The sequence below is a fragment of the Salvelinus fontinalis genome, chromosome 21 (assembly GCF_029448725.1).
Source record: "Salvelinus fontinalis isolate EN_2023a chromosome 21, ASM2944872v1, whole genome shotgun sequence".
NCBI classification, from domain to species: domain Eukaryota; kingdom Metazoa; phylum Chordata; class Actinopteri; order Salmoniformes; family Salmonidae; genus Salvelinus; species Salvelinus fontinalis.
This window is the reverse complement of record NC_074685.1, coordinates 31,250,608-31,272,645: the sequence shown is the minus strand read 5'-3', so window position 1 is coordinate 31,272,645 and position 22,038 is coordinate 31,250,608. Positions and strand designations below refer to the sequence as shown.

At 45.2% G+C, this 22,038-nt stretch overlaps 1 protein-coding gene across 3 annotated transcripts in view; it reads right to left on the bottom strand.

Annotated features, from left to right (window-relative positions):
* The window catches only part of LOC129818650 (bone morphogenetic protein receptor type-1B-like), a 114,447-nt gene that overhangs the window by 7,876 nt on the left and 84,533 nt on the right, over positions 1 to 22,038 (bottom strand). For 2 of the 3 annotated variants that reach the window (XM_055874757.1, XM_055874758.1), the window contains 4 exons: positions 2,693 to 2,852; positions 2,118 to 2,220; positions 1,457 to 1,559; positions 103 to 199 (listed from right to left, as the gene is read on the bottom strand). In XM_055874757.1, coding sequence (XP_055730732.1) covers positions 103 to 199; positions 1,457 to 1,559; positions 2,118 to 2,220; positions 2,693 to 2,852 — 463 coding nt within the window. Of the gene's footprint in view, positions 1 to 102; positions 200 to 1,456; positions 1,560 to 2,117; positions 2,221 to 2,692; positions 2,853 to 6,803; positions 6,900 to 22,038 lie in introns of all 3 variants that reach the window. The other variant, XM_055874759.1, reaches the window with a different exon arrangement.

The window sequence follows — 22,038 nt, the reverse complement described above, 5'->3', positions numbered from 1 at the left end:
CAACTAAGGGCATTATCCTTCTTCTAAAAGCATTACATTGGTCTATGTTACCAATCTCCTCAGTGTGTGAGTCGGATTCCGAGTCCATGTGTGTTTTCTCACCTGAAGTAACAGAAGACGATGATGAGCGCCAGAATGATGCTGCAGACTGTGACAGAGATGAAGAGAGCCATGTGGTGGATACTGCTGTCCACGTAATCTACAAGAGAGAGAGAGAGAGTCAGAGAGAGAGAGTCAGAGAGAGAGAGAGCGAGTCAGAGAGAGAGAGAGAGAGAGTCAAAGAGAGAGAGAGTCAGAGAGAGAGAGAGAGAGAGTCAGAGAGAGCCAGAGAGAGAGAGAGCGAGTCAGAGAGAGAGAGAGAGTCAGAGAGAGAGAGAGAGAGTCAGAGAGAGAGAGAGAGTCAGAGAGAGCCAGAGAGAGCCAGAGAGAGAGAGAGCGAGTCAGAGAGAGAGAGAGAGAGTCAGAGAGAGAGAGAGAGAGAGAGAGAGAGAGAGAGAGTCAGTCAGTTCACACATCCACAGAGCCAAACCTAACACTGGGGTCAACTCAACAGTACCAGTTCTCCATTCATCTCTTTATAACAGTTTAATTCCAAACCCTGCCAAATCTCAGAGATGGGGACAAACTCTTATTTTCCACTCTCCTCCCCCACCTCCCCCCTTCTCTTGTTCCTCTTTCCCCCTTCTCCCCCTCTCAGTGTGTGATCGATCATATCCCCTTCCTGAAAAAAACAGATTGGGTGTCACACTGACATCGCCACGGCAACCCCTGAGGCCCAAAGCTGCTCTGGGACTCTAGCCTTTCTGCCAGCCTCCTGTCAATCATTCACACACTCACACACGCACGCGTACATACACTTGGAGATAGACACACGCGGAAATGATCTCACTGTACAATTTGCCTCGTTTGACAAATCAATTTGACTTTGACTAATTTCCTTGATAGACGTAACGCACCACGCACACACACATAAGTACGCGCAAACACTCACACACACACACACACACACACACACACACACACACACACACACACACACACACACACACACACACACACACACACACACACACACACACACACAGTGTTGGTGTCTAGCTAGAAGAGTGACAGATGGGCAGATATCTCAGATCCGTAGCAGCGCAGGAAACTCAAGCAGGCCCTGGGGAGAGGCTGTCCTTTTCATTAGAGGGTGAGAGAACAAGCCTGCCAGCTCCATTTCACCTGCCTCCCACTGTCTTCCTTCCAGCCTTCCCCTGTCTTCCCCCTGAGCAGCAAGTGCCACTCCAGCCAGCACTATACACTGTGGTTTGTAACAGTTTAAACTGTCACTACCCATCACACCCAAGTGCAGGTTGAGGGAGCCCACTCTGAAAGCCTCTTCCGCACAAGAGGACAGAGATTCCCTGTGTGGACTGGGCGGAATTCAGTGTGTGTGACTGAGTGTGTCTCTTACCAGGGGCCCTCGGTGGTGGTAAAGTAGGATACAGGTCTTTATTGCAGAAGTCCTGGTCTGTACAGCACTCTAGAGCCCTCCTCTGACGGGCATTCCCTGTGTCCTGTTGTGACCCACCATAAACACACTGTTACATCTACACAACTCTAATTACTAGACAACAGTTTGAAGGACTGCAGATGCAGGATCTTCATTTGTTCACTATTTTGTGGCAGGAAATGCAAACCTGTAATGAATTAGAGGTTTAAAACGGATTCTACAATTTGTAATTTCCGCTTTGAAATATCAGACTTGATTTGCCCTAACAAAAAATATATCAATACCTATATATAATCCACATAATTATTTACATTTCCTGTTGCTGCAGGACTATTTTCCTGCCGTTGCAAACTGGCTCAAATTAAGATACTACATCTGTATAGGGTATTTACAATGTTGCTTATTGATGGCGAGACAAGGCTGGCCTAACACATTGCTTTCATTGTAGAGGTAGTAGGTTTGTTAAGGTCTGATTCGAAGAGATTCCTTTGAGAACTGTAGTGAGTCATAGAGGGATTATAAGGACTTACAAGAGCTTATAAAGCTGGTTCAACTGCACTTCTACAGTGACTGCGCCTGCACTTGATGGCGTTCACATACACACCACATACACACCACTTACCCTGCACTGAAACTCCGAACCCACCAGCCCCAGACACCCAGAGGTCAGCACAGGGAGACTTCCCTCTTCATCCTCCACCATGGTGAAACAATATCCATCAGTCCTGAAGAGATACCGTGATCATCAACATCTGTGCCCGTTCTACTGTCAATCTTTCAACATAACATATTCATCATGACTAAAATTCACAGTGCTGAGAAGGTTGTATTGGCAACCACAATCACATGTAATAACACAACTAGATGCGGATGGAGACAGTGGGCATGAATCTGTCTGTAATTGTGCTTGTATTTAAATATCTCATTACTGTCGGAGTTCATATGTTCCACAGTGACTGTGGCACAGACACCAGTGTATTTTCTGTTCACTGAATTAGAGTTTTACAGGATAGTGACCGATATGAGGAATTGCCTCTGCTGTGTACTAATTAATGCAAGCTAATTACACATTAGATATTAGACACAGTGGATTCTAAGATGGTCTGAAAAAGACGTCGACCTTGTCAACAGGGTTGTAATTTTGTGGAATTTGTTTGTGTCTGTGCGTGTGTGTCTGTGCGTGCGTGTGAATCATACCTGCAGGTATTGTTGGTAGAGTCTTCAGGACAGTGATGGTAACAGTGACACCAGAGGATCCTCTGTGTTGGAACCGGGGCTGTACTCCCACTGTTCTCCCACCTACTGTCTGACCTGGCTCTCCCAGGGTTCCTCAGTAACATGGTGTCCAACACGTTGGCTACAGAGACACAGAGAGGACAGAGCAGGTTTATTAGTCCCAGGACCAGGACGGACCAAACACAGTTATATCACAGAGAGGGGACAGAGTCGGCTTAGTCCCAGGACAGACCAAACACAGTTATATCACAGAAAGGGGACAGAGTCGGCTTAGTCCCAGGACAGACCAAACACAGTTATATCACAGAGAGGGGACAGACCAAACACAGTTATATCACAGAGAGGGGACAGACCAGACACAGTTATATCACAGAGAGGGGACAGAGCTGGCTTAGTCCCAGGACAGACCAAACACAGTTATATCACAGAGAGGACAGACCAAACACAGTTATATCACAGAAAGGGGACAGAGCCGGCTTAGTCCCAGGACAGACCAAACACAGTTATATCACAGAGAGGGGACAGAGTCGGCTTAGTCCCAGGACAGACCCGACACAGTTATATCACAGAGAGGGGACAGACCAGACACAGTTATATCACAGAGGGGACAGACCAAACACAGTTATATCACAGAGAGGGGACAGAGCTGGCTTAGTCCCAGGACACACCAAGCACAGTTATATCACAGAGGGGACAGACCAAACACAGTTATATCACAGAGAGGGGACAGAGTCGGCTTAGTCCCAGGACAGACCAAACACAGTTATATCACAGAGAGGGGACAGACCAGACACAGTTATATCACAGAGAGGGGACAGACCAAACACAGTTATATCACAGAGGGGACAGACCAAACACAGTTATATCACAGAGGGGACAGACCAAACACAGTTATATCACAGAGGGGAGAGACCAAACACAGTTATATCACAGAGGGGACAGACCAAACACAGTTATATCACAGAGGGGACAGACCAAACACAGTTATATCACAGAGGGGACAGACCAAACACAGTTATATCACAGAGGGGACAGACCAAACACAGTTATATCACAGAGGGGACAGACCAAACACAGTTATATCACAGAGGGGACAGACCAAACACAGTTATATCACAGAGAGGGGACAGACCAGACACAGTTATATCACAGAGAGGGGACAGACCAGACACAGTTATATCACAGAGAGGGGACAGACCAAACACAGTTATATCACAGAGAGGGGACAGACCAGACACAGTTATATCACAGAGAGGGGACAGACCAAACACAGTTATATCACAGAGAGGGGACAGAGCCGGCTTAGTCCCAGGACAGACCAAACACAGTTATATCACAGAGAGGACAGACCAAACACAGTTATATCACAGAGAGGGGACAGACCAGACACAGTTATATCACAGAGAGGGGACAGACCAAACACAGTTATATGACAGAGAGGGGACAGAGCCGGCTTAGTCCCAGGACAGACCAAACACAGTTATATCACAGAGAGGGGACAGACCAGACACAGTTATATCACAGAGAGGGGACAGACCAAACACAGTTATATCACAGAGAGGGGACAGACCAAACACAGTTATATCACAGAGGGGACAGACCAAACACAGTTATATCACAGAGGGGAGAGACCAAACACAGTTATATCACAGAGAGAGGACAGACCAAACACAGTTATATCACAGAGGGGACAGAACAAACACAGTTATATCACAGAAAGGGGACAGACCAAACACAGTTATATCACAGAGAGGGGACAGACCAAACACAGTTATATCACAGAGAGGGGACAGACCAAACACAGTTATATCACAGAAAGGGGACAGACCAAACACAGTTATATCACAGAAAGGGGACAGACCAAACACAGTTATATCACAGAAAGGGGACAGACCAAACACAGTTATATCACAGAGAGGGGACAGACCAGACACAGTTATATCACACAGAGGGGACAGACCAAACACAGTTATATCACAGAGAGGGGACAGACCAGACACAGTTATATCACAGAGGGGACAGACCAGACACAGTTATATCACAGAGAGGGGACAGACCAAACACAGTTATATCACACAGAGGGGACAGACCAAACACAGTTATATCACAGAGAGGGGACAGACCAGACACAGTTACCAAACACAGTTATATCACAGAGAGGGGACAGACCAGACACAGTTATATCACAGAGGGGACAGACCAGACACAGTTATATCACAGAGAGGGGACAGACCAGACACAGTTATATCACACAGAGGGGACAGACCAAACACAGTTATATCACAGAGAGGGGACAGACCAGACACAGTTATATCACAGAGGGGACAGACCAGACACAGTTATATCACAGAGAGGGGACAGACCAAACACAGTTATATCACACAGAGGACAGACCAAACACAGTTATATCACAGAGGGGACAGACCAAACACAGTTATATCACAGAGAGGGGACAGACCAAACACAGTTATATCACAGAGGGGACAGACCAAACACAGTTATATCACACAGAGGGGACAGAGTCGGCTTAGTCCCAGGACAGACCAAACACAGTTATATCACAGAGGGGACAGACCAAACACAGTTATATGGACACTGTGTCATTCAAACAGCTGCACCTACCTTGTAGTAAAACTTAAGTGCATACATAACTGAGGTAAATTCGAATTAAATCAAAGCTAGCAAAGTGACATTTTCTCCACTCTTCAACTCCCTCTTTCCAGACATGCTTGAAAAATCTAAACGCCTTGGCAACGTCGCCATAGTAACGTAGCCACAGAAACGGTGACAGTGTCTGGTGAAAGCTACCCTTCTGTTCTGTTCTGGCCTCAACTCAATGTACCTGCCTGAGACTGGAACACTTAATACTCTCACAAGAAAGAGCTTTTTGTGCTCAGTGTGTGTGTGTGTGTGTGTGTGTGTGTGTGTGTGTGTGTGTGTGTGTGTGTGTGTGTGTGTGTGTGTGTGTGTGTGTGTGTGTGTGTGTGTGTGTGTGTGTGTGTTTGTGTGACAGGTGCGTGTGTGTGCATGCAAGTTAGTGTGTGTGTGTGTGTGTGTGTGTGTGTGTGTGTGTGTGTGTGTGTGTGTGTGTGTGTGTGTGTGTGTGTGTGTGTGTGTGTGTGTGTGTGTGGCAGTCTCGACAGCAGTTCTGGAACGAGTGTGTGGCATGTCGTTTTAATATCCAAGGCCATATATCTCACCCTGGTTTTGGCAGAGCATCCCAACAGAACCCTTGTGGCTACACGTTTGTGTGCCTCGATATTTTGGGAGTATGTGTGTTTACGATGTTATAAAGCCCTCCAAAGAATACTTATACTTCACTGTCAGTAGGAGCAGTATCTCCTATACATGAATGAATACAACCCAAAACAGCTTTAAAAATGTTCGGTGGATATGTGTAAATATGTTGTTGGAGACCCCCTCATTAAATTGGTATTGTATATACCAGCTCTAATGTTTCAGTACACCTTCCCAGTCCCAACCATCCTGCCTCAGAAAGAGGCATTGTGAAAGGGCTCAGACAGTGTTACTGTGGGTTAGCCAGAAGAGACCAGCTATGCCCTCACACGTGTTTCATTCCCACTACAATAACAGCTCAGGGCAGGCTCAACCGCAGAGCAAAACAAGGTTCTGCTCATATACTTTACTAGAAAAACTGGGTGCTCGTGTTACCAGCAAACTTCGCCTTTTCCACCTTCCAGCCTTTCACCCATAGAGCCTGCTTCACCAGAGAGGTAGGAAGAGGGCTCGGCGCTCAGAGCACCTTGACTAGTGACTATGGCAACCTTGAGAGAAGCAGTCATAAGTCTATATTATACTGTGTTAAAGAGATTCTGCAGTACTTTTGTATACTTATTACTAAGCCAGTAGTTCTGAAAGTAGCACTCATCGGCCAAAAGCGGTCCCTGGAAATTGCGTACTTCATCATGTCATCGCTCGATCTCTCTCTCGGCTGTGTACACTGAGCCGTGGGCCGGTCCTGCAGCCTTATTGGGTAACGCTGATCATTACACACGTGCACCTTGTGCTGGGGACAATAAAATGCCACAGTTTTGTCATCCGTCTTCCTCACCTGCTGGGTCATCTGGGGGGCTGGCTCCCCAGTGTGTGGGCCTGGCTGCCAAGTGGGTACCCCTACACCCTCCAAGGCACACCCAGGGCTGCACCCCTGCCAAGTCATGGGAAATCCATAAATTAGGGCCTAATGAATCTATTTCAATTGACTGATTTCCTTACATGAACTGCAACTCAGTAAAATATTTGAAACTGTTGCATGTTGCGTTTACATTTTTGTTCAGTATATAAACTACACATTGACACATCCAGCCCAAAGCAGGAGGTTTAAAAATGACTTTCTTAGTCACCAAAGTACCGGAGCATGTCTTTAAAAAAAAGTGTCATATGAGTGACAATAAACACAAAGAGGTCATGACAGATAACAACACAGAGCAAACAGACATTCTGCAGGCTATGCTCTATAATAAGCGCTACATCATTGTACCACTGTAAACCACTGCAATGATGAACCGAGACTTAAATGGTCCCTGTTTGTGCTCCATGGCAATGCTATTAGGAGGAGGAGTGAGCTTTGGTCATCCAGGACATGAACTTCTACACCACAGATCCAAAACCCACATCCCCACTCCAGCCAGCCATACAGTAATACACGTGTATTTACTTGCACTGAGGTAAATATTGTGTTCCTCACCACCTCAACCCTGAAAGTGTTAACAGAACAGGTCAGACCAGTGTGTTTTTATACAGCTGCATATACACAAATCTAATCAATCCACTAGTGTTTTGATGGCGAGAAATGTCCAGTTTTATGTGCAAGTATTATAGTCTGGGAGTCCGCTTCGCATCCTGAGTAGATACCTGACAGAGGTTGACCCAAACAAATCCAAGACAGTGGAACATTATTCAACACTTCTATAGACACTTCAAATCCTACTTAATTATATTATCAGACAGCCCACTATTCAATACGGTAAGTACTGTACAGTTGGACCAATGGACCCTTGTGGCAAGAGAGCTAATCAGATGAGAGAGCAGGGCAGTATGGGAGGAGATTGATTAGTTAGTGTCTGTCTGGATGGATGGAGGATCCGGGTGAATCTCTCTCTCTCCTCCTCTCCCCCTCTCTCTCTGTGTGTGTAAAAAGACACAGATAGTCACAGTTTGCTACACAGATAGTCCAGATAATCAGTCTGGTAACTACTAGGCTAAGTCTAATCAACACACTCAGTCAATTCATCAAGTCAGAACTGGAGGTGTACAGCCCTGTGTGTGTGTGTGATTAATGAGTGCTGCCAGGTCAGAAGAGAGCAGAGCAGACACAACCAGTCAGTGTGTTCCTTTAAGAGCAGCACACTCCGTCCACTCTAATCTAACCACCCTGACAGAGGAGGGGTCTGGGCCCATGGCTGCACTGACTATCACACATTCCTTCTCATGTGTGTATCTGTTGTGCAAATATGGAAAAACACACACGTTTTACGAGTTTATCAGTGCCGTGATTCTGTCCAGATCGTTTAAAAACAAAAATAGAAACTGACATAAAGGCAGAACAGAGGGAACAGAATGGACAGAGACTCATTTTTTCCACTGCAGCAGGCCGGCTACAGGAGAGCTCCATCCTTCCAAGTCACTGTTGTCATCTTTCTTGTGAGGGAAAGAGAATCCCCCTTTGGAGTTATTAAACAGAGAAAAACCCAGACCCCGGGGCCAGAGGCATGGTGTAAATTCACAGGCTGGGAGAGCTGCTTAGTCTCTCACTAAGATCCATTAAAACACACACTGCCTCTCTCCATGTAGAGTCAACATCCCTCTAACTCCCCTCTCCTAATGGACTCACAGAGTGATGCAGGGCTGCTGTTATTTCGGGGAGGGAGAAATAGAAGAGGGTCTATGCCAACCCCTGGTCCTCTAACCCCTAAGCAGCCTTTCTGCCCTTGGGGAGACAAGGTTCCCTCTTTGATCAGACCCATGGCATTGGGCTCATACAGGCCTGCCCACCCTGGCCCCTGATATAGTTTGTTTTTAGAGGCCAACACAGAGGCGGTGTAGGTTGAGTGTGGGTCCCCTCCTTGTCTTTTACAGAGCATATGGGGTGTAGACACAGGGTGAGGGAGACTCCATATCTGTTACATGATTCCTGTTTAATACACACTCCTCTAACAAAGAGATTGATTCTATATCTCTCTATTTTCACTCATGTTTATAGTATTGAAATGTGTAGCGCGTAACAATCGTCTGTCCTCGGTTGCAACATTCACTAACGAGTTCCAAACTGCCTTTGGAAGCAATGCCAGCACAAAAGCGGTTTCGTCGGGAGCTTCATGAAATGGGTTTCCATGGCCGAGCAGCCGCACACAAGCCTAAGATCACCATGCGCAACGCCAAGCATCGGCTGGATTGGACTCTGGAGCAGTGGAAAGGTGTTCTCTGGAGTGATGAATCACGCTTTACCATCTGGCAGTCCGACGGACACATCTGGGTTTGGTGGATGCCAGGAGAACGCATATATCGGCGTACACGTCACGGACAAACTGAAATGGACCACCCACACAGACAGCGTGGGGAAGAAGGCGCAGCAGCACCTCCTCAACCTCAGGAGGCTGAAGAAATGTGGCTTGTCACCAAAAACACTCACAAACTTTTACAGATGCACAATCGAGAGCATCCTGTCGGGCTGTATCACGGTCTGGTACGGCAACTGCTCCACCCACAACTGCAAGGCTCTCCAGAGGGTAGTGAGGTCTGCACAACGCAGGGGACAAACTACCTGCCCTCCAAGACACCTACACCACCCGATGTCAGAGGGAGGCCAAAAAGATCAAGGACAACAACCACCCGAGCCACTGTCTGTTCACCCCGCTATCATCCAGAAGGCGAGGTCAGTACAGGTGCATCAAAGCTGGGAGCGAGAGACTGAAAAACAGCTTCTATCTCAAGGCCATCAGACTGTTAAACAGCCACCACTGACATTGAGTGGCTGCTGCCAACATACTGACTCAAATCTCTAGCCACTTTAATAACTAAAAATTGGATGTAATAAATGTATCACTAGTCACTTTAAACAATACCACTTTATATAATGTTTACATACCCTACATTACTCATCTCATATGTATATACTGTACTCTATATGTATATACTGTACTCTATACCATCTACTGCATCCTGCCTATGCCGTTCGGCCATCGCTCATCCATATATTTATATGTACATATTCTTTTTCATTCCTTTACACTTGTGTGTATAAGGTAGTTGTTGTGAAATTGTTAGATTACTTGTTAGATATTACTGCATGGTCGGAACTAGAAGCACAAGCATTTCGCTACACTCACAATAACATCTGCTAACCATGTGTATGTGACCAATACATTTGATTTGATTTGATTTGAATGTGACCTTTTAGTCATGGTAATTAGGCTTCTCCAAGCTCTGATGCTGCTGATGGTTAGTAGCCTACCAAACCTGGTACTCAGCACTCTACCTTTAATCACTCTGACATCAATGGAAATGTAATCGAAAATCTAATCAAACACTTAACGAGAGCCCATGCGCTCATGTTGCACAACATTTCTATAGGCTATGCAATTGTGTGAGAACAGTTTTAATGGCCTCTATTAAAAAGAGAAGGATCCCATCATATTATCACTTGTGAATGATGCCCAGCTTAAGGCAACAAACAGCCCATGCTTTTCCCCCCGACTTATTCAAATTATAGTCGCACACCTCATGAAGCCTAGCCCTTACGCATTTATGTTTTGATAAGGTTTGTATCACAACCTGATGTGTCTGTCTTCACTTGTAGCCTGTGAGAAAGATGAGATCCATGTGGGTGAGAGGTGCTTCGTCACGCAGCCGGGAGAAGAGAATTATAATTATTATATTCAGCCCAAGGACACAAAGGCCACTGGCAGCAAAATACATGGATTATTTTAGGGGGCATTACATCCACACAAAGGGGATGCAGCCGGGAAATTATCAGGTGCTTGTGAAATTGTGTATTTAACATCTTAACATATAGCCCAATATTTGCATCACAAATAAAGTACATGAATAACTCTAAGTTAAGCATATAGGAGTACCTGTTTCTTTGTTAACCGCTCAACACGGAATAGCCTCATGTGCGCACTCCCTCAAAACGTTCTATTTTATTTAGCTATGTTCAATTGTATTCATCATACTATAAAATAATATAAAATAATCCCACAGAATTCTAAGCAAATCTTGTCTGCTAAATGAACTAGTGTAGCCCATAGCCATATCGCATAGCCAGATCAGGACCTAACATAAGGACAACTCAGAGTATGCTATTCTGTTCTTCTGAAATATAATACATTTCTTCATATCATGTTTCTTTAGACCTGTTTAAAATAAATCATGGATTTATTGTGATGGTGTAGGCTATATTACATGGACTTATTAAATGTTTTTAAATGTAGATGTTTCAAAGGTCTGTATCAGTGGCTTGTATGCTATGTGTGGGAGACAGGAGATGCTAAATGTGTTTATGATAATTAACGGTCAATTACCGTGAGACCGGCAGTTATTTGCTTGACAATCACCGGCTGACAAAATGTCATGACCGTCACAGCCCTAGGAAGGGCACCTGTATCTTCGTAGTGACTGGGTGTAGTGAAACACCATCCAAAGTGTAATTAATAACTTCATCATGCTCAAAGGGATATTTAATGTCTGCTTTTTGTTTTACTTATCTACCAATAGGTGCCCTTCTTGACAAGGCATTGGAAAACCTCCCTGGTCTTTGTGGTTGAATCGGTGTTTGAAATTCACTGCTTGACTGAGGAACCTAAAAGATAATTGTATGTGTGGGGTACAGATATGAGGTAGTCATTAAAAAATGATGTTAAACACTAATACTATTATAAACACTATGAACACTATGAGAATGGCGCCGGAGAGGATGGCTGATGTTTTACGTGCTCCTAACCAACTGTGCTATTTTGTTCGTTTTTTTGCGTTGTTTGTAACCTAATTTTTTTCAACTTATTTTGTACATAATGTTGCTGCTACCGTCTCTTATGAACGAAAATTTCTTCTAGACATCAGAACAGCGATTACTCACCTCGAACTGGAAGAAGTTTTCTCCTTTAACGAGTCCGACGAGAAGGATATACTGCTTTCTCGGGAACAGGCCCAAATCCCTGTCACTTGCGTGAAGAAAAGATGGAGAAAAAAGGGGCGGAGGTCGGTCTGCCTAATGAGAATTCATAGGCGAGTGAGTAAACTCCCACTGCCATCCGCTCTATTGGCCAACGTGCAATCATTGGAAAATAGAATCTATGACCTATGACCAAGATTATCCTACCAACTGGACATTAAAAACTGTAATATCTTATGTTTCACCGAGTCGTGGTCGAGCGACGACGCAGATAATATAGAGCTGGCAGCGATGTTCCACGCACCGGCAGAACAGAGAAGTTACCTCTGGTAAGACGAGGGGTGTGTGTATTTGTCAATAATATCTGGTGCGCAATGTCTAATATTAAAGAAGTCTTGAGGTATTGCTCGGCTGAGGTAGAGTATCTTGTGATAAGCTGTGGATCACACTATCTACCAAAAGAGTTCTCATCTATATTATTCGTAGCTGTCTATTTACCACCACAAACCAATGCTGGCACTATGACCGCACTCAACCAACTCTATGTCTATCCAGGCTGCATCACATCCGGCCGTGATTGGGAGTCCCATAGGGCGGCGCACAATTGGCCCAGTGTCGTCCGGGTTAGGGTGGGGTAGGCCGGCATAGACAGGTGGCTACGAAGTCTGGTAATACGACAAACCTTTTTCAACATCTGAAGCAAAATCAGTCTTTGGAACATGCAGGAAGTTTTAGTTTGCACCACGGTGTTGATAAACGCCCCTTAATCACCAGCCAATCTAGGCATGTTTGCCCGAAGCAGTCACCGCTGACAGCGTTTATGCCCTACAAGCAAACATCGAAAAGACAAAAGACATCACAAATGCTATTATGCATTGCATTGCTAAGGACTTTCTACCAATTAGCACAGTCGAAAAGGAAGGTTTCAAGAGGCTCATCAATTTAATTGACCCCAGGTACGTGCCCCCTGGCCGCAAAAATTGAAAAATGTTCCTTAAAGTATAATTTTATGTGTAGCTCACATAATTAAAAAAATGTAACCTTTTATTTAACTGGGCAAGTCAGTTAAGAACAAATTCTTATTTACAATAAAGGCCTATCGGGGAACAGTGGGTTAAATGCCTTGTTCAGGGGTAGAACGGCAGATGTTTACCTTGTCAGCTCAATCTAGCAACCTTTCGGTTACTGGCCCAACGCTCTAATGTTTGTTCAGGCATCAGACATTCTTGAGTCTGAAGCAGATATGCACCTTTTAAACATTATTTGATTAATATCGTGATAATTATCGTTATCGAATGAAAAAATATAGATATTGTGATAATTGATTTGCCATATCGCCCAGCCCTAGTAGTGCGTACGGCCCAGTACATCACTGGGGCCAAGCTTCCTGACACCCAGGACCTATATAATAGACAGTGTCAAAGGAAAGCCCCAAAAATGGTCAGAATCTCCAGTCATCCAAGTCATAGACTGTTTTCTCTGCTACCGCACGGCAAGCAGTACTGGAGCGCCAAGTCTAGGACCAAAAGGCTCCTTAACAGCTTCTACCTACAAGCCATAAGACTGCTGAACAATTAATAAAATGGCCACCGGACTATTTACATTGACCCCCCCCACCCCCCTCCAATGGTTTTGTTCATTGCTGCTACTCGCTGTTTATTATCTATGCATAGTCACTTCACCCCTACCAACATGTACAAATGACCTCTAACCTGTACCCCCGCACACTGACTCAGTACCGGTACCCCCTGTATATAGCCTTATTATTGTTATTTTATTGTTTTACTTTTTATAATTTTTTACTTTAGTTTATTTGGTAAATATTTTCTTAACTCTTTCTTGAACTGCGCTGTTGGTTAAGGGCTTGTAAGTAAGGATTTCACGGTAAGGTCTACACCTGTTATATTTGGTGCATGTGACAAGTAACATTTGATCTGATTTGATATGGCACACAGAGTGCAACTTATGATGTGACTTGTTAAGCAAATCTTTACTCCTGAACTAATTTAGGCTTGCCATAACAAAGGGGTTGAAAACGTATTCACTCAATACATTTCAGCTTTGTAAAACATAATTCCACTAACATTATTGGGTACTGTGTGTAGGCCAGTGCCAAAAAAATATACATTTAATCAATTTAAAATGAATGCTGTAACACAACAACATGTGGAAAAAGTCAAGGGACGTGAATACTTTCCAAAGACATTGTACGTACCAGTACTGTTTTCATTATATTCTCTGCAGACTTTCCTGTAAACTTCTTACCAAGGCAGATTGGCCTAACCAAAACCCCAAACTCTCACGAAACAGACACAGTAATAAAGACTGAATACAAACACCGTAAGAGTATTTCTCTCTTTCTGAGACACACACACACGCACACGCGCACCCACGCACGCGCACACACAAACAAACAAACTTTTGTTGTGTCAGCCGCCGGGCGTTGCCAAGGTCACCCTGAAACCTGATCCCCATCCCCTAAACATTCCGAAGGCTGTTCCTCTAACAAGATACACACAAACCCACACTTCATACTATATTACACACATACACACTGACAAACACACACACTTGCTGACACAAACACTCACACATGATCACACAAAGTTTTACAGGCAAATGTACAGTATTTGATGACATTATTTGGTTGATATTTTTATTGAATTTTTTTACCCCCTTTTTCTCCCCAATTTCGTCATATTCAATTGGTAGTTACAGTCTCATCTCATCGCTGCAACTCCCATTTGGACTCGGGAGAGGCGAAGGTCGAGAGCCATGTGTCCTCCAAAACACAACCCCGCCAGCCGCACCAATGTGTCGGAGGAAACACCGTACACCTGGCGACCTGGTCAGCGTGCATTGTGCCCGACCCGCCACAGGAGTCGCTAGAGCGCGATGGGACAAGGACATCCCGGCCGGCCAAACCCTCCCCTAACACTGACGACGCTGGGCCAATTGTGCGTCGCCCTTCTAACTCAAGCCAACAACTCTGTCTAACTTGTATACGTTGTTATAAGTTAATAAGGCTCAATTAGTCCTTCCATGAAAGTTAACTCAACATGAGGAAGATGTTACAGAGAGAGAGCGAGAGAGAGAGAGGACAGATACAGGGAAAGAAAGAAAGAGAAACCAACAGAGAGAAAGAGAGGCATAAATTCCTCCAGGTGTCCAGAGTAAATCACCTCCTCAAAGGAGCCATCTTCCCGTATGTCTCCTGAACGCCCTCTGACCCTGTGGGGGTCCCCAACGCACCGCTGAGCTGCCACGCTGTCATACATCATCTCCTGTCCCTCACCCTTCAACCCCCCTCACCCCCTCTTAACCCCTCTTAACCCGCATTGGCTTCAAAGAATCCTGTCACAATACACACACACACAGGGGCCCGATGGTATGACAGGCAAATCAAACCCGGCCCTCGTATCAATCATCCATCCTTCACCGTGACTAGTCTGCTCGACCCCCACCTACTCATTCCCCATCATGAGAGGCTCTGTTTCCCCCTGCCTGATGCCTGATACCCATCCAGACTGGAGAGGAGGAGAGCAAATGATCCACATCGTGGACCCTCACCAATCTGTTCTGTGTGTGACCAGGGCCTGACCATAGAGATGATATGCTGGTGCTAGAGGGGCACCCTGGGGGCGCCCGCCTCCCGTCCTCCTGTGGAAATAATGCCCCAGCAGATTGATGGGCCGCACATCAAGGGAGCCCCTCCGACTTGTGGCCCTAGACACACACTGTACCCCCCTGAGAAACCTCTTACTCTCATCCCCTCTTCTCCGGCCCAGGCCTACGAATCACACCAAGCCCGACCTGTCAGGGCTTAAAGGATGATTTAGCTCAGAGAGAGAGAAAACCTTCCACAAGTCTAGAGAGAAGAGAACCCCAGAGCTATGCTATCTCTACAACAAATTACCCCTTCAAACAGGGAATGGACAGGGAACAGACATTTGTAATTGTCTAACTGATTGCAATTTCTTTCAAAACGGTAAAGGTGTGGCCATACATGACTAAACGCACTGGTGGTGTGATAAGGACTATGTTGGTGTGAAACTAGGACTCTGTGCAGTTCTTGCTGGCTAGCTTCATCAGCATGCATCGTGACAGTTGTTCCCATGATGGCAGATCAAAGCTTCACCTCTCAGTATGCAGACTGAATAGTCTGTCACCCGCAGGGCACTTTGCATGTACGTGTGAATTCATCTCAGGGATGTTTTCCATTTCCCATTCAAAACAAAACTGGAAAACAGGCCGCTTATCACACAGAACACCTGTAGCCAGAGGTCGGGACACACACATCTCTGCTCTCTCTCCCTGTCGTGGACAGAATCGCATGCACACACAAGCATATACACACTCATGCATGATCACACACTAAGTCATTTACCTGAGCCGTTTGATTCATCTGATGACTCGTTCCAGTAAAGCTCTATCTGATAAGAGAACTGTAAAAGCACGGAGCACGGCTGGTCAACAAAGTGCCAGCCTGTGTCTCGGTTCCCCGGCGATGTGTCACTGTGCCGGTAACCATGTTAACAGTAACAGTCTCTACAGAAGCAGGCTATATCAGGCTAATCCTGAATACCTGTGTCTGGATCGAATTGACTGGGATCCTGTGGTGCCAGATATCGTTCCACCATTTCCCAAACCAGATCAGTCTATCATCTCTGGATGGAATGAAAAAAGAACTGCAAACCACCGTTGAATGTGAATTAGGAAACAATGTGGGGAATTCAATATTTGTGCGTTGACGTTAGACGTTAGTGACAGGGACGTTTCTCTGACAGATATGGAAAGGTGTGACAGAAAGCAGCGTGTAGGTTTGCCAGACTGCAACTGAACACGGGTAGAGGAGCTGGGAGGATCCAGCCACCTCTCCCTGTCCGTCTCCTTTTCAGTGACCAGCCAAACCTCAACCTAGGCTGCAGCCGTCTGTCTGTCTTCCAACACCATGTTTAGACACAGAACACACCATGGACCCACTAACTCCTCTACAGCCCCCTCTGCCAAACCATCTCTCACACACGCACAGGCATACAGTGACGCACACACACACACACAGACTGCCAGACAAACACAGACGCTTCCAAAATAACAAACTAAAAAAGACATGTGAAAGCACGTACACATAGACACAGGCGCGAACAAACACACTCACACACACTCACAAGGTAACCAAGACAAATGGTTTCATAGCAGGCCAGCATCAGCCCCACCTGCTCTGTGTCTATCAGCTTGTGGGCAGTGTGGGATGTGTGTGTGTGTGTGTGTGCGAGGTTACAGCCACCAGCTTAACACACATCTCACTAAACTTTGATTCGGTTTGTATAAATCTCTGAAAAGATATATCTCTGAAGAGACCATAACATATTCCCCATCTCACTCATTCTATCCCGGTTCCCACACTGTCAACCCCCATCTTCTCTCTATCCCGAGCCCACTGCTCTCAAGGGTGTCCGTTACATACATTAGACTGTGATCAAGACAAGAACCCTACCTTCACCCAAACATCCCCCTCCCTCAATACTTCCTCCAAAACCACAGGTGCAGCCTTAAGCCTCTCCTTCCCTCGCTCCAAACTTCACACACCCCTAAAAGTCCCCCCCTGGCCCACTGCCCTCTGTGGTTACCAGTCTCATGCAGTCCCACTGCTGGAGCAGAACATCTGTCCTGGGATCAGGTTCTGTTTGAGGAACATGATCCACATCCTGTCAGGAAGCAGCCTGGGACCTGCTACTGCTGCTGGGCTTCTGTATCCTGCTCTAGCCCCCCTGCTACACTTACAGTAGGCCTTCGTTCAATCACTGATGCCTCAAGACTTTACCTAAACTGAATAATCACAGAGAAAATGCCATCCTATAACACCAAAGCAATGACACTGAAATAGCATCTCTGTAGGAAATGGTATTTCACAAGAGACTGCAATCAAAAGCGTTTTTCAACATATAGTCACTTATCACCTGTGTCCGTACTGTAGAAAAGAAAGGAGAAAAGTTAAACGGTATAGAGTGACATGTTGCCATGGTGTGTTCCTCCCATACAGTACAGTACGGAAGGTGGGATCCGGGACAAGGAGAGGGTGAGCTGACCTCATTTACATTGTTGAGTCTAGATGATGATAAAGCCAGTCGTTTTTTCCCCGCTTGTGGCCTTGCGGCATCTCCACACCACCTCGAGTGTTACATGTTATGTTTATCTGAAATGGATATCCTGTTTAAGCGACGTCGAAGTGTGGCCGTGTCTTTCACTAACTGGCTTTCACTCCTATCCTGCGTGGCGCCAGAAGACTCAAGGACTTTCAGCAGCCATGTCACACATACGACGGAACGAAATGGGCCTAAATGCAACGAGTAGTAGACGAGTCAATTGTGTAAGTTGCAACCTCACACTATGTGGTGTAACGCCTATTCAGAAAGGATGTATGCATTGTTACTGCATGAATGAAGTTTGTCAATCTATTCTTTGTGAACTTTGCATCAGCCTAAACAACAGGTGGTGAATTAACCACGCTGTGAAGACTCATGAGTTACCTCCCATGTGTGTTATCCTCATTTAGAGAACCATGCCGGATCTGTCCCAGCAGCACCGGGGAGAGGGCTAGAAGAGAGAGAACAGACTGCGAGAGATGGAGCGATAGAGAAAGAGTGGACTGGGAGAGAGAGGGCCAGTCATAAAGCTAGCACACAACTCTGTCTCTCCGACCAACCAGAACCAAGTCTTCGTTCACTGTACCCACTAAAACAGCAGTTTGGGTTTGCAGGCTGAGCTTAAAACATGAGTGGGAATCGAGAAGCAGCTGGTCTCTTGTCCTCCCAGCTCGGCCGGCATGTCTCTCTGTCTATGTGAGCTTTCTCTGTGCTTCATGGGAGAACTGATGCCCACAGGATACACAAAGGTGAATCTGTGTGACTGCTGTAAGGTTTTCACTATGCTAAATCAGCGAGACAGACAGACTTCAGCTTAAAATAGTCCATTATGCTGCGAAGTCAAGTGATATACTGTGTAGATGTCTCCGTTGACATAAGTCTACCCTACTGATCATCAGCCAAAGTATTTTGAGACAAACCGTGAAAGCTGCCTTCAAATGGGCACTACAGCCTTTTGTGTCTGGCCTTGATCCTCTACAAACACTGCAGCCCCCAAATCTCAGCACTTTATCGGTCCACAGTGCATATCAAAATCAAAAGCATAGCAGGACCATTCTCTCCATGCCAGACGATCCTGGAACATTTCAAGGTGTTTAGTGGCTTACAGTATCTGCCATTCAAGGCCATCAATGCATCTGATTATTTTATGGTTGTTAATATGATGTTCTGTAGGCACAATACATAGAGTGTATTTTGTCCTCCCGGACTCACAATAATTTAGAACTATAAGATAATAGGGTTAGTGCTATAACATGGAATGGCTTGGCTGGTTACCTATAATCACCATATGTTTTGATGCGCAGTTCGTTAGCAGCCAAATAGCATCTGGAATGAACACACCAAAATTATGCTTGATTTAGTTATCTTTCCTATGAGGGGAAACCTAGTTCAAGTGAACAGAGAGAGAGGCAGTGATTTTACAGACTGTGGTTAAACCTTTTCCAACCCAAAATGGACAACATTTTCTGTTGGCCCATGGACTATAAGGAGGGCTTATAGTCCATGGGCCAACAGAAAATGTTGTCCGTTTTGGGGTGGCAAAGGTTTGAAGGCATTAAATTGATGTGATAACCTGATATGATACAACTTGATATGATAACCTCTCCAAAAAAGTTTCTTTCTATGTTTTTCATACCTTTATATATCTTGCTGTATTGGAGTCTATGCAATAGAATGTCCACATGAAAGTAAGTTGAGACAAGTTGGATTGTTCACATGCTCATTAAAAATGACTATAATCGGGCAATCCAAGTGGCGCAGCAGTCTAAGGCACTGCATCACAGTGCTTTAAGTGTCCCTACAGGCCCTGGTTCGATACTAGGCTGTGTCACAACCGGCCGTGACCGGGAGTCCCATAGGGTGATGCACAATTGCCCCAGCGTCGTTAGGGGAGGGTTTGGCCAGGGGGGCTTTACTTGGCTCATCGGGCTCTAGCGACTCCTTGTGGCGGGCCGGGCGCCTGCAGGCTGACTTTGGTCATCAGTTGAACAGTGTTTTCTCCGACACATTGGTGCAGCTGGCTTCCAGGTTAAGTGGGCGTTGTGAACCCGGGTCAGTAGTGATGCGGTGCCTCAGACCGCTGCACCACTCGGGAGGCCTTTGTTTTTTTTATTTACCTGGACTGATGGTCATGTCTCAGCAGAGGGAGGGCGTGTCGAAGTGAAGAAGATGGTTTCATTTGCTTTTTAAAAGTGCTGAATAAAAACAGGTCTGGTCATTGTCTCTGAATGCACTGAAACTGTCTTTAAGGACCAGGATTAAATCATTGCAATCAGTGATTGGTATAGAAGGAGACTGGAGGCCCTTCATGGCAAAATCACTGATGTCAAATTACTTGGCAAATGGTCCAAAATCCTCTTCAATACACGGTCCCTTGAAAAAATTGAACAGTGAGCTTTGTTTGGCCATTTTCTTTGTTTTTCCTAGTTAAGTTGACTAGTGAGTCTTAGCTAGCTGGCTAATGGTGAGTGGCCTACACAGTGTAGGATAGCTACTGTTTACTGCACATGGTAACAGTGCGAAGTGACACATGCCAGAACCCGCACATTATTATGAAATTGATAAACTGATTGTTGTTTTTTTTTTTTTTTTAAATGGTATAGTTTTTTCCTGGTAAATAATCAAGCATAATTCAAATTCATTACATAGGCCTAAATGAAATAAAATCTAGTGCTGTACATGAAATTAATGTAAGATGTCCTTGAGTGTCCTAAAAGGCATCTGGGGGAAAAAAATATTATTTGTATTGTCAAAATATATCCCTTTTGTTTTCTCACCCCGTCCCTACTGCTTGCTATACATGATATCTGGTACCATTTATATTTAAATGCAGGAACTCCTCAATAGTTTTTAGCTAATATTCTATAGAAGGTGCAGGGACTCAAGCAGAAGAACATTTGAGGTGCTGGTACTCAGTTCCGGTGAGTTCATGCCCAAATCAAGCACTGTGTTAGGTAAAAAGACATATAAAAAATACAGTACATTCGGAAAGTATTCAGACCCCTTGATGTTTTCCATATTCTGTTACCCTACACCCTTATTCTATAATTGAATAAATAAATACAAATCCTCATCAATCTATACACAATACCCCATAATGACAAAGCAAAGAGGTTTTTAGAAATGTTTTTACCTGTCAAAGGTCCCACAGTTGACAATGCATGTCAGAGCTAAGGCCAAGCCATGAGGTAGAAGGAATTGTCCAGTTCCGAGACACAATTGTATTGAGGCACAAATCTGGGGAAGGGTACATTTTTGCAGCATTGAAGGTCCAAGAACACAGTGGCCTCCATCATTCTTGTATGGAAGAAGTGTGGAACCACCAAGACTCTTCCTAGAGCTGAGCAATCAGGGGAGAAGGGCCTTGGTCAGGGAGGTGACCAAGAGCTCGATGGTCACTTTGACAGAGCTCCAGAATTCCTCTGTGGAGATGGGAGAACCCTCTAGAAGGACAACCATCTCTGCAACACTCCACCAATCAGGTGGAAGCCACTCCTTAGTAAAAGGCACGACAGCCCGCTTGGAATTTGCCAAAAGGCACCTAAAGGACTCTCAGACCATGAGAAACAATATTCTCTGGTCTGATGAAACCAAGATTGAGCTCTTTGGCCTGAATACCAAGCGTCACATCTGGAGGAAACTTGGCACCATCCCTAAGGTGAAGCATGGTGGTAGCAGCATCCTGCTGTGGGGATGTTTTTCAGTGGCAGGGACTGGGAGACTAGTCAGGATCGAGGGAATGATGAACAGAGCAAAGTACAGAGAGATCCTTAATGAAAACCTGCTCCAGAGCGCTCGGGACCTCAGACTGGGGCAAAGGTTCACGTTCCAACAGGACAACAACCCTTAGCACACAGGCAAGACAACGCATATGTTTTATACTGAATGTTATCAGATCTTCAACCAAAACCTAATATTAGATAAAGGGAACCTGAGTGAACAAATTACACAACAATTACATACTTGTTTCATTTATTGAATAAACAAAGTTATGCAACACCCAAAGCCCTGTGTGAAAAAGTAATTGC